Raw genomic sequence first — 11925 nt, 5'->3', positions numbered from 1 at the left:
ACTAAAGGTACCTGCTTTCAGTGGACTTAGGCACAAATTTAAATGTAGCCCACTTTTGCAGATTCTATGGCACTACCCGTTGGAGCACGATACTTTGGCGCTACAGGAGTCCTGAGCCCCCGCTTACTATGGGGGTTAACAGGGATTTCTCCCTTAAAGGCGTGCCTCCACCCAGGGATGGTGTTGTGGAACTGTAATCCACCCCCCGGGAACTTAACAGTCTCTAGTACCTCTGCCTGGGATCCACACACAGGTACCTTGCCCCTCCCTGGGGTAGTTGCTTACCGGCAAGTAGGTGATCCTTGGTGCAGGAAAGAGTTAGATACACAAGTTATATGATGAATTAGATGAATCGGTTTATTAGGGCAGGACCTCTCCAGGAGTGGCACATATTATTTCACACAGCCTGCAGGGCTTTATCTCCTCACTACTCATTGAGAGCCTTTTCCTGTTGGGCAACTCACGGTACTCACGCCAAGTGTCTCCTTCTAGGTGATCTCCCCGGTACTCACGCCAGAAGGCACCCCCTCTTGGGGTCCTTCCCGGTACTCGCGCTAGGCAGCATCACCACAGGCAGCCCACCCCGGTACTCCCGCCTAAGCCCCCTCAGATCCAGCCTCCTGGGCTAGCGGTGACCTTGTCCACCTACCTAACCCTTATGGCCCTGCACTCCGGCTGATGTAATGCCGGGAGGTCTTAACCTCACTTCCACTCCTGGAGGGGCAATGTCCGCCCATTCTAAACTCCTGGTGTCCTACATATCACTCCTAGAGCGACCTATTATAGAACTGCTATCTCTTAACTGTGCCAGGGGTGCACACAACCTGAGCAGCCCCTGGGCCAAAATGTCTGCCCCTAGCACATGGCTGCATCCCCTTAAATGGGCCTATGCACCACCCTGTGGCCATAACCCGAACTGCAGGTATACACCCTGTTAACTGTTTAACAACCCAGTCATCCCAGTGTCCCTGTTTCCCAGCACCACCCTGTGGCCTGTCCTAGGGGTTCCTGTCCTAAGGGCCCATTTTTGGTAAACCCCTACATAAACATAGTGGGTTAGGTGCTCACTATACTTGATAAAAGGTATTGACCCGAAACATGTTGTGTTACCACTACCCACAATAAATGTTTTGCAGCAAACCTGCTGAAGCTTTTTTCCCATTTTTTTGATTTCTTGAATTGTATTTAGTTGTAGTTATAAAAAATGTATTTAGTATTGATATACCATCTCATTAAAATCAATTTAAAAATTGGCTGGCCAGCCTACCATCATTCACAACCACATATAATCACATTAATAGCTTAATTTATACCATAAGTGTACTATATAGCAGGAGGTAAAAAATTAAAAATCAAGAAAAAATAAAAATCAACAAAATATAAAAATTTAAAATAAAATGAAATTATAGAGTTACTTTTCAATTAAAAAATCAAAAACAACAACCAAAAATCACTTGATTGTTGCTCCTGAAGGAGAGAGGTGTTATATGATTTATGCAGGTTTCCACGGTATTAAACTTAGTGGGATTAATCAGAGAACCAATGTTCTTAACTTGCAGAGTTAATTTATAATTCAGGTGAGGTTTGTGCATACCGATGTCACTAAGGCTGATGCCACACCAGGCGTAGGGCTGATTTTTTCGGCAAGCGGAAAAACGCTTGCCGAAAAATCAGCCCTACGCCTGCTACTTGTGCCTGCACCCGAATGAATGGGATACGCTCGGGTGCAGGCACATGTAGCCGATATACGCACGAAAACGCGTGAGAATGCAAAGTCTCGCATTTTCTTGCGTATATCGGCTACATGTGCCTGCACCCGAGCGTATTCCATTCATTCGGGTGCAGGCACAAGTAGCAGGCGTAGGGCTGAATTTTCGGCAAGCGTTTTTCCGCTTGCCGAAAAAATCAGCCCTACGCCTGGTGTGGCATGAGCCTAATAATGTTCAATTTTACTTGTATGTGCTGCTGTATATCCTGCAAAATTACCACAGTCTCCAGCGGGCAATATATTTGCACAGATAATAGATGTTATTTAGGTGATCGTTCCTACCAGCACCAATTCAAACTACTTCCAGCATACACCAACGACTGCTACGGGGCGTCCCCCAGTCATTATATCCATGTAGCGTAGAGTTTGTAATAAGAACAAGAAAAATTAGAACAATTTCACCCAGCTCAAGCACGTTCTTTATGGCGTTCATCTTAAACCTCCACACTTTCTCTCGCACCCCTGACCGTCTCACTCAACTCACTTTCTCCCACCAGTACCGATGTTACTTGCTTGCACCTGTTTAGATTAATTGGATAAAAGCCTGAGGAAGCTCATACTTGAGCGAAACACGTAGCAGTAATCTGATTTATTTTCCACATTATAATCACTGTTTGTGAAGGAGAAATCACTAATGCGTTCCACTGCAGAATGCATGGGATATTAACAGGAGGCGCCATTTTGAGTGAAGGGGAGAGGAGGAGAGGTGTCGCAGGTGCAAGAAAGTAACATCCGTACTGGTGGGAGAAAGTGAGCCAAGTGAGACGGTCAGCGGTGTGAGAGAAAGTGTGGAGGTTTAAGACGAACTTGAGCTGGGTGAGATTTTTTCATCTTATTACAAACTCTATGCTACATGGATATAATGACTGGGGGACGCCCCATAGCAGTCATTGGTGTATGCTGGAAGTAGTTTGAATTGGTGCTGGTAGGAACAATCACCTAAATAACATCTATTATTTGTGCAAATATATTGGCCCGCTGGAGACTGTGGTAATTTTGCGCGATATACAGCAGCACGTGCAGGTATGGGATCCCTTATCCGGAAACCCGTTATCCAGAAAGCTCCGAATTACGGAAAGCCCATCTCCCATAGACTCCATTTTAATCAAATAATTCCAAATTTTAAAACAGATTTCGTTTTTCTCTGTAATAATAAAACAGTACCTGTACTTGATCCCAACTAAGATATAATTACCCCTTATTGGGGCAGAACAGTCCTATTGGGTTTATTTAATGGTTAAATGATTCCCTTTTCTCTGTAATAACAAAACAGTACCTGTACTTGATCCCAACTAAGATATAATTACCCCTTATTGGGGCAGAACAGCCCTATTGGGTTTATTTAATGGTTAAATGATTCCCTTTTCTCTGTAATAATAAAACAGTACCTGTACTTGATCCCAACTAAGATATAATTACCCCTTATTGTTGCAGAACTGCCCTATTGGGTTTATTTAATGGTTAAATGATTCCCTTTTCTCTGTAATAATAAAACAGTACCTGTACTTGATCCCAACTAAGAAATAATTACCCCTTATTGTTGCAGAACTGCCCTATTGGGTTTATTTAATGGTTAAATGATTCCCTTTTCTCTGTAATAATAAAACTGTACCTGTACTTGATCCCAACTAAGATATAATTACCCCTTATTGGGGGCAGAACAGCCCTATTGGGTTTATTTAATGGTTAAATGATTCCATTTTCTCTGTAATAATAAAACAGTACCTGTACTTGATCCCAACTAGGGGTGTAAGGCAGTTAGGGTTGGGCCCCTGTATCAGTACCACTCTAGGGGTGTAAGGAAGTTAGGGTTTGGCCCCTGTATCAGTACCACTCTAGGGGTATAAGGCAGTTAGGGTTGGGCCCCTGTATCAGTACCACTCTAGGGGTGTAAGGCAGTTAGGGTTGAGCCCCTGTATCAGTACCACTCTAGGGGTGTAAGGCAGTTAGGGTTGAGCCCTTGTATCAGTACCACTCTAGGGGTGTAAGGCAGTTAGGGTTCAGCCCCTGTATCAGTACCACTCTAGGGGTGTAAGGCAGTTAGGGTTGGGCCCCTGTATCAGTACCACTCTAGGGGTGTAAGGCAGTTAGTGTTGGACCCCTGTATCAGTACAACTCTAGGGGTGTAAGGCAGTTAGGGTTGGGCCCCTGTATCAGTACCACTTTAGGGGTGTAAGGCAGTTAGGGTTGGGCCCCTGTATCAGTACCACTCTAGGGGTGTAAGGCAGTTAGGGCTGAGCTACAAAGAGCAGCTCTGAGCTCCTACATAAGACTGGCAGTTTGGAGATATCTCTCCCAGGCCACATTGCCTGTAGTGTAGGGATCACAGTGAATAGGGAATCAGGATAGAGAATTCCCTGACGGGATCCACTATGGGGTGTGGCAGTGAGATTCCTGCCAATTCTGCCACAGGGGAGTGTCAGTCTGTATATACACTCTGTATGTGGTGTTGTCTGTACCGCTGGCCTCTGAAGCTGTATTGTGAGTAACCCTGTGGGTGTTCAATAAACACTTATTATTTTATTTACTGCAAGAACCTCTGGCGCCCTCTGTTTTCATTTTTCTGCATAGCAGCAAGAGAGGTGTAGTTGCACAACACCCTCACCTTCCTCTTCCACTTAGCGAAGGCCCATTCTGGGTGGGAGAGTCCAGTGTAACCCATGTTCTACTGGTACTAGTCCGGGAAGGCAGCTATTGAGCTGAAATAGAGGTTACAGTACCGTACATAGAATATGCAGAAAAGGAATATTCAGTACACACTGTAAACTGTAATGGTACATATATAGGGCCCATGTAGAATGAAGCCACTTACAGTGACCGTGTGTGATACAGAAAGCTCTGGGTGCTACACATGGAACCTGCTGAGCGGATGCCGGATTGCCAGCTGACAGCAATGGGCTTAGGGGATCAGGCATTTATTTGCTTACAGATGTTGCATACCCAAAGTGTGAGAATGCTGCATACAGTATGTTGGACTTGTCAAAGCTTTTCCTTTAATCAATATTTTTTTTTACTGCAGGAGATCTGAACGAGTTAAACAGGTGAGTTCCCTTACTGGGCAATTGCTCCATACTGAGGGGTTAGCAGTGTTACTGACACAGTAGCTCTCACAGACAGTTGCTTTGCCAATAGCCACACCAGAATAAAACGAAATAGAAACAGCTAAAAATAGAAAAATAGAAAGTTGCAAACCTGTTCAGGGGGCACTCATAGGGGTCACATTTATCCATTTTACAGGTTGCATTTTTCCTAATTTGATCACAACTATACATGCAAATATTTACTGTAAACTGGAATAAAACAAAAAAGCGAATTTGCATGAATAACCTGTGTATTAAAAGCTGCTGAGTTTCAAGTGAGTTTGGTCACAATTATTTTTTTTGAGTTTAGCTTTTTATTCAAACTTAAAAATGGTTTAATCCACCTCAATATTTATGTTGATTTTCTATTTAGGGGGAGATCAACTTACAGTGGCTTGCAAAAGTATTCAGCCCCCTTGAACTTTTCCACATTTTGTCACATTACAGCCACAAACATGAATCAGTTTTATTGGAATTCCACGTGAAAGACCAATACAAAGTGGTGTACACATGAGATGTGGAACAAAAATCATACATGATTCCAAACATTTTTTACAAATAAATAACTGCAAAGTGGGGTGTGCGTAATTATTCAGCCCCCTGAGTCAATACTTTGTAGAACCACCTTTTGCTGCAATTCCAGCTGCCAGGCTTTAGGGTATGTCTCTACCAGCTTTGCCCATCTACAGACTGAAATCCTTGCCCATTCTTCTTTGCAAAACAGCTCCAGCTCAGTCAGATTAGATGGACAGCGTTTGTGAACAGCAGTTTTCAGATCTTGCCACAGATTCTCGATTGGACTTAGATCTGGGCTGTGACTGGGCCATTCTAACACATGGATATGTTTTGTTTTAAACCATTCCATTGTTGCCCTAGCTTTATGTTTAGGGTCGTTGTCCTGCTGGAAGGTGAACCTCCGCCCCAGTCTCAAGTCTTTTGCAGACTCCAAGAGGTTTTCTTCCAAGATTGCCCTGTATTTGGCTCCATCCATCTTCCCATCAACTCTGAGCAGCTTCCCTGTCCCTGCTGAAGAGAAGCCCCCCCAGAGCATGATGCTGCCCCCCCATATGTGACAGTGGGGATGGTGGGTTCAGAGTGATGTGCAGTGTTAGTTTTCCGCCACACATAGCGTTTTGCATTTTGGCCAAAAAGTTCCATTTTGGTCTCATCTGACCAGAGCACCTTCTTCCACATGTTTGCTGTGTCCCCCACATGGCTTGTGGCAAACTGCAAACGGGACTTCTTATGGTTTTCTGTTAACAATGGCTTTCTTCTTGCCACTCTTCCATAAAGGCCAACTTTGTGCAGTGCACGACTAATAGTTGTCCTATGGACAGATTCCCCCACCTGAGCTGTAGATCTCTGCAGCCCCCCAGAGTCACCATGGGCCTCTTGGCTGCATTTCTGATCAGCGCTCTCCTTGTTCGGCCTGTGAGTTTAGGTGGACGGCCGTGCCTTGGTAGGTTTACAGTTGTGCCATACTCCGTCCATTTCTGAATGATCACTTGAACAGTGCTCTGTGGGATGTTCAAGGCTTTGGAAATCTTTTTGTAGCCTAAGCCTGCTTTAAATTTCTCAATAACTTTATCCCTGACTGGTGTGTTCTTTGGACTTCATGGTGTTGTTGCTCCCAATATTCTCTTAGACAACCTCTGAGGCCGTCACAGAGCAGCTGTATTTGTACTGACATTAGATTACACACAGGGGCACTCTATTTAGTCATTAGCACTCATCAGGCAATGTCTATGGGCAACTGACTGCACTCAGACCAAAGGGGGCTGAATAATTATGCACACCCCACTTTGCAGTTATTTATTTGTAAAAAATGTTTGGAATCATGTATGATTTTCGTTCCACTTCTCACGTGTACACCACTTTGTATTGGTCTTTCATGTAGAATTCCAATAAAATTGATTCATGTTTGTGGCTGTAATGTGACAAAATGTGGAAAAGTTCAAGGGGGCCAAATACTTTTGCAAGCCACTTGTAGTTAGGAGAAGCATAGTCATACACATCATATTCACACTTTTTGCTAAGTGATATATTTACATTCCCAGATAAAGTCATTCTTTTCTGCAGATGGCAGCAGATAAACCTCCATCACCCCGCACCCCACGCAATGGGGAAACGCAGCCGTCTGTGAGTTCGGGTCAGAGGGATCTTGAGCCAAATCAGAGTCAGGAGACAGATAGCAACAAAAGGTAGGTCCCTGTAGCTTAGTATTAAATAAGATTTGAGTTACATACTTGCTGTAAGTTCCTTTTTATCCAAGTCCCTCCCACGTAAGTATACATGTGTAGTACTGCCCGCCCACACAAGGAAGTAGGACCTGTACCACAACCAACAACGTCATTGTTCTACATTTGCCACACAATATAATTGGGAAGGGAAACTTGGACTGACATGTCATGACTAGGAAGAAAATGAATTTATGGCATGAAATTCCCATGGGATCTACCAAGTTATGCCTGTCTAACAAGGGGTGGGAATTATTCCACTTATCCTACTTTTAGGGGCACATTTACTAAAACTCATTTTTTACTGGCCTTGAAAGTCGTTTAAACTCAACGTGGTATAAATTCAAATTAAACTCGATCATTGCTGTGTTTCTAAAATGTCACGATAATGCTTGAATCGTTTGTATGAAAATTGCAAGCTTACATTCAAAAGTCCTGAATTTTACGAGATGAAAGTATTGTTAAAACTCAAAAAATTTGAGTTTGAATGGACGTTCGTTTCCATGAATCCTCTTAGTTTTCCTGGACAGGAATTGCTTCAGCAGCCATTTTAGGAGCATTGGCGCTCGTTCTTGTGTAACCCTTTCTTGGCACACTCACTTATTTTGGGCTGTATTACTTGCTTAGTGCAGGAGATATGGTTCCCTAATTCAGATAAAAGGTACTGGGACTGGGATTTTAGCGCAGTGCCGCCACCTAGTGGATATTGAGGAGCACACCTCAAGGGGATTTCCACTAGGAAATAATTACACGCAGTTTGCAGCAAATATCAACTTTATATAACGGTGTGAAAGTGAAATAGCATTAACATGCAAACAGTAATAACCCTGCTTGGGAAACCTGTGGGGTTTAGCCACTACTGGCTCAGTCACTCTAAAGGACACAGTCCCACACTCCACTCCTGGAGGAAATACCCTTTCCCAGTTCAGTCCTGGCAAAGTCTCTTCCCCAGAGCTCTTTCAGTTTCCCCAGGTAGCGCTACCTGCCCCAAAGTACCTCTCCCTTTGGAACAGGCAGTTGCTCCCACGTAGCAGCCCCAAGAAACACCTGTCCTCAAACAGGGGACACACACAACTGCTGGCAAAACAACAGGGGCTCCCTTTATAAGCTGCTGGGCCCGCCCCTGATTTTTGGCTCCAAACCTAGGCACGCCTGGGGCAACCAGCCAATCTGGTTCCTCCCCAGTCTGTAGCTGGACGGGATGATGTCACAGACTGAGAAACAGGGGAAAGAGTTTTCTGATCCCCTACACTTGGAAAACAATGATGTTTAAGTTTCACTTAAAACTGGGAGAAATAGAAAACAATAATGGGATTAACTTCCCCTTGAAACCATGTAAAATAGAAAACAATGATTAACTTCCCCTTGAAACTGGGATTAAATTCTCATTGAAAGTTCAGAGACAGGCTGTCACTGACTACTATTCTAAGCCTCCATAGGACTCAGTGGTACTCGACAGATCAAACCTGCTGAATTTGTTTTTGAAAAAATATTAATAAACCACATATGATGGGAGTTATTTACGAAAATAACGAAAATATAGAATTCTGGTGAAAACCCATTTGTAAATTTTGAAATGATCTAAAAATTACTTAGTAAATGTGTCCGTCCTTCAGAAAAACCACCACTGAATTGAAACATATTTGCAACAATGGAAAATACTGCATTGCGTGGCCTGAAGTAAGCTGAAGAACACACCCTGGAACTTAGCCCAGATATAGACCTAGAGTCAGACTGTAGCATCACCAGAACTAACTGCCAACGATCCATGCAGGGTACACAGATTACTTTAGCATGAGCTAATGGAAAGCCTTTTGAAAACTGATTTGAGGCCATAATATAGTCTTACCCGGCCTGTATCACTGCCCTTATACATGAATGCTGGCATAACCCACAGATCCTGTACATGGGAGACAACTAGTCAACAATACAATAAATGGCATACAATAGAGAAAAAAAGGGTAAAGCCACTTGAACAAATGACAATACTGTCATCAAAGCCAGCAAAAGTGAGGCCAGAAAAAGCTAATACACAGCAATGCCATCACAAGGCCACCTACCAATCATGCAAATGCTGCCACAAGGCCAGCAATCATGCACGTAAGCATTGGTATAAGCCAGTTATGCACAACCAGTGGCTCGGTCGGGGGGTTTTCAAAGTATAATTACTTTCTCTGCTTAAAGGACAAGGAAAGGCAAAGTCACTTGGGGGTGCCAAAATGTTAGGCACCCCCAAGTGACTTTAATCGCTTACCTTCTACCCCGGGCTGGTTCCCCTGTTAGGAGAAAACAGCACCAGCCCGGGGTACTTGGAGCGATGCGCTTCCTCCTTCCGGCTTCCTTCTCTGTTAAAGTTCCACTCCTCACTCTACTGCACATGCGCGCGCAGGGAACCTGGAAGGAGGAAGCGCTCGCTGCTACCCCGGGCTGGTGCTGTTCTCTCCGTACAGGGGCACCAACCTGGGGTAGAAGGTAAGCGATTAAAGTCACTTGGGGGTGCCTAACATTTTGGCACCCCCAAGTGACTTTGCCTTTCTTTCTTGATGCGCTTATCTGCTATTCCATGAGCATTTGTCATGCAATTTTCATCCACATCCAACTGTCCCACGTTTGAGAGCTTAGCCTGCAGTCCCGGATTCTTCCACTAATGTCCTACATTGCTCTTTGATCTCCTGCACTAATCAGCCAGAAAAAGTTACAATTACAAAATGTCATTTTTATGAGATAGGAGGCTTTTGGTAGAGTTCCCGTAATACACAACCCCTGCACGATTATAACTAATAAGATAAGCAAGTCTTAGGCCAATGCCACACAGGGTGAATTCTCAGCCTGTGTATAAACTACATAGGCAAGCAGTAACATAGTAACATAGTAAGTTAGGTTGAAAAAAAGACGTACGTCCATCACGTTCAACCATAATGCCTATATACTGTATAACCTGCCTAACTACTAGTTGATCCAGAGGAAGGCAAAAAACCCCATCTGAAGCCTCTGTAATTTGCCACAGAGGGGAAAAAACTCCTTCCCGACTCCTTGATGGCTATCGGACCAGTCCCTGGGGCAACTTGTACTAAGAGCTATCTCCCATAACACTGTATTCCCTCACTTGTACTGAGAGCTATCTCCCCTACCCCTGTATTCCCTCACTTGTACTGGGAGCTATCTCCCATAACCCTGTATTCCCTCACTTGTACTGAGAGCTATCTCCCCTACCCCTGTATTCCCTCACTTGTACTGAGAGCTATCCCCCTACCCCTGTATTCCCTCACTTGTACTGAGAGCTATCTCCCCTACCCCTGTATTCCCTCACTTGTACTGAGAGCTATCCCCCCTACCCCTGTATTCCCTCACTTGTACTGAGAGCTATCTCCCATACCCCTGTATTCCCTCACTTGTACTGAGAGCTATCTCCCCTACCCCTGTATTCCCTCACTTGTACTGAGAGCTATCCCCCCTACCCCTGTATTCCCTCACTTATACTGAGAGCTATCCCCCCTACCCCTGTATTCCCTCACTTGTACTGAGAGCTATCCCCCTACCCCTGTATTCCCTCACTTGTACTGAGAGCTATCTCCCCTACCCCTGTATTCCCTCACTTGTACTGAGAGCTATCCCCCCTACCCCTGTATTCCCTCACTTGTACTGAGAGCTATCTCCCCTACCCCTGTATTCCCTCACTTGTACTGAGAGCTATCCCCCCTACCCCTGTATTCCCTCACTTGTACTGAGAGCTATCCCCCCTACCCCTGTATTCCCTCACTTGTACTGAGAGCTATCTCCCATACCCCTGTATTCCCTCACTTGTACTGAGAGCTATCCCCCCTACCCCTGTATTCCCTCACTTGTACTGAGAGTTATCTCCCCTACCCCTGTATTCCCTCACTTGTACTGAGAGCTATCTCCCCTACCCCTGTATTCCCTCACTTGTACTGAGAGCTATCCCCCCTACCCCTGTATTCCCTCACTTGTACTGAGAGCTATCTTCCCTACCCCTGTATTCCCTCACTTGTACTGAGAGCTATCCCCCCTACCCCTGTATTCCCTCACTTGTACTGAGAGCTATCTCCCATACCCCTGTATTCCCTCACTTGTACTAAGAGCTATCTCCCATAACTCTGTATTCCCTCACTTGTACTGAGAGCTATCCCCCCTACCCCTGTATTCCCTCACTTGTACTGAGAGCTATCCCCCATACCCCTGTATTCCCTCACTTGTACTGAGAGCTATCCCCCCTACCCCTGTGTTCCCTCACTTGTACTGAGAGCTATCTCCCCTACCCCTGTATTCCCTCACTTGTACTGAGAGCTATCTCCCCTACCCCTGTATTCCCTCACTTGTACTGAGAGCTATCCCCCCTACCCCTGTATTCCCTCACTTGTACTGAGAGCTATCTCCCATACCCCTGTATTCCCTCACTTGTACTAAGAGCTATCTCCCATAACTCTGTATTCCCTCACTTGTACTGAGAGCTATCTCCCCTACCCCTGTATTCCCTCACTTGTACTGAGAGCTATCCCCCCTACCCCTGTATTCCCTCACTTGTACTGAGAGCTATCTCCCCTACCCCTGTATTCCCTCACTTGTACTGAGAGCTATCTCCCCTACCCCTGTATTCCCTCACTTGTACTGAGAGCTATCTCCCCTACCCCTGTATTCCCTCACTTGTACTGAGAGCTATCCCCCCTACCCCTGTATTCCCTCACTTGTACTGAGAGCTATCTCCCCTACCCCTGTATTCCCTCACTTGTACTGAGAGCTATCTCCCCTACCCCTGTATTCCCTCACTTGTACTGAGAGCTATCTCCCCTACCCCTGTATTCCCTCACTTGTACTGAGAGCT

The 11925-nt window shown here is 45.0% G+C and overlaps 1 protein-coding gene across 4 annotated transcripts in view; it reads left to right on the top strand.

Moving 5' to 3' along the window:
* LOC101730243 (MORC family CW-type zinc finger protein 3) overlaps positions 1-11925 on the top strand; it is a 92570-nt gene that overhangs the window by 38835 nt on the left and 41810 nt on the right. For all 4 annotated transcript variants that reach the window (XM_031896556.1, XM_031896555.1, XM_031896554.1 and 1 more), the window contains exons 13-14: positions 4788-4809; positions 6928-7049. In XM_031896556.1, the coding sequence (XP_031752416.1) occupies positions 4788-4809; positions 6928-7049 (144 nt within the window). The remainder of the gene's footprint in view (positions 1-4787; positions 4810-6927; positions 7050-11925) is intronic.

Source organism: Xenopus tropicalis, chromosome 2, assembly GCF_000004195.4.
Source record: "Xenopus tropicalis strain Nigerian chromosome 2, UCB_Xtro_10.0, whole genome shotgun sequence".
Lineage (NCBI taxonomy): Eukaryota > Metazoa > Chordata > Amphibia > Anura > Pipidae > Xenopus > Xenopus tropicalis.
The sequence above is the reverse complement of the archived record's forward strand: the minus strand, read 5'-3'. Positions and strand labels throughout refer to the sequence as shown.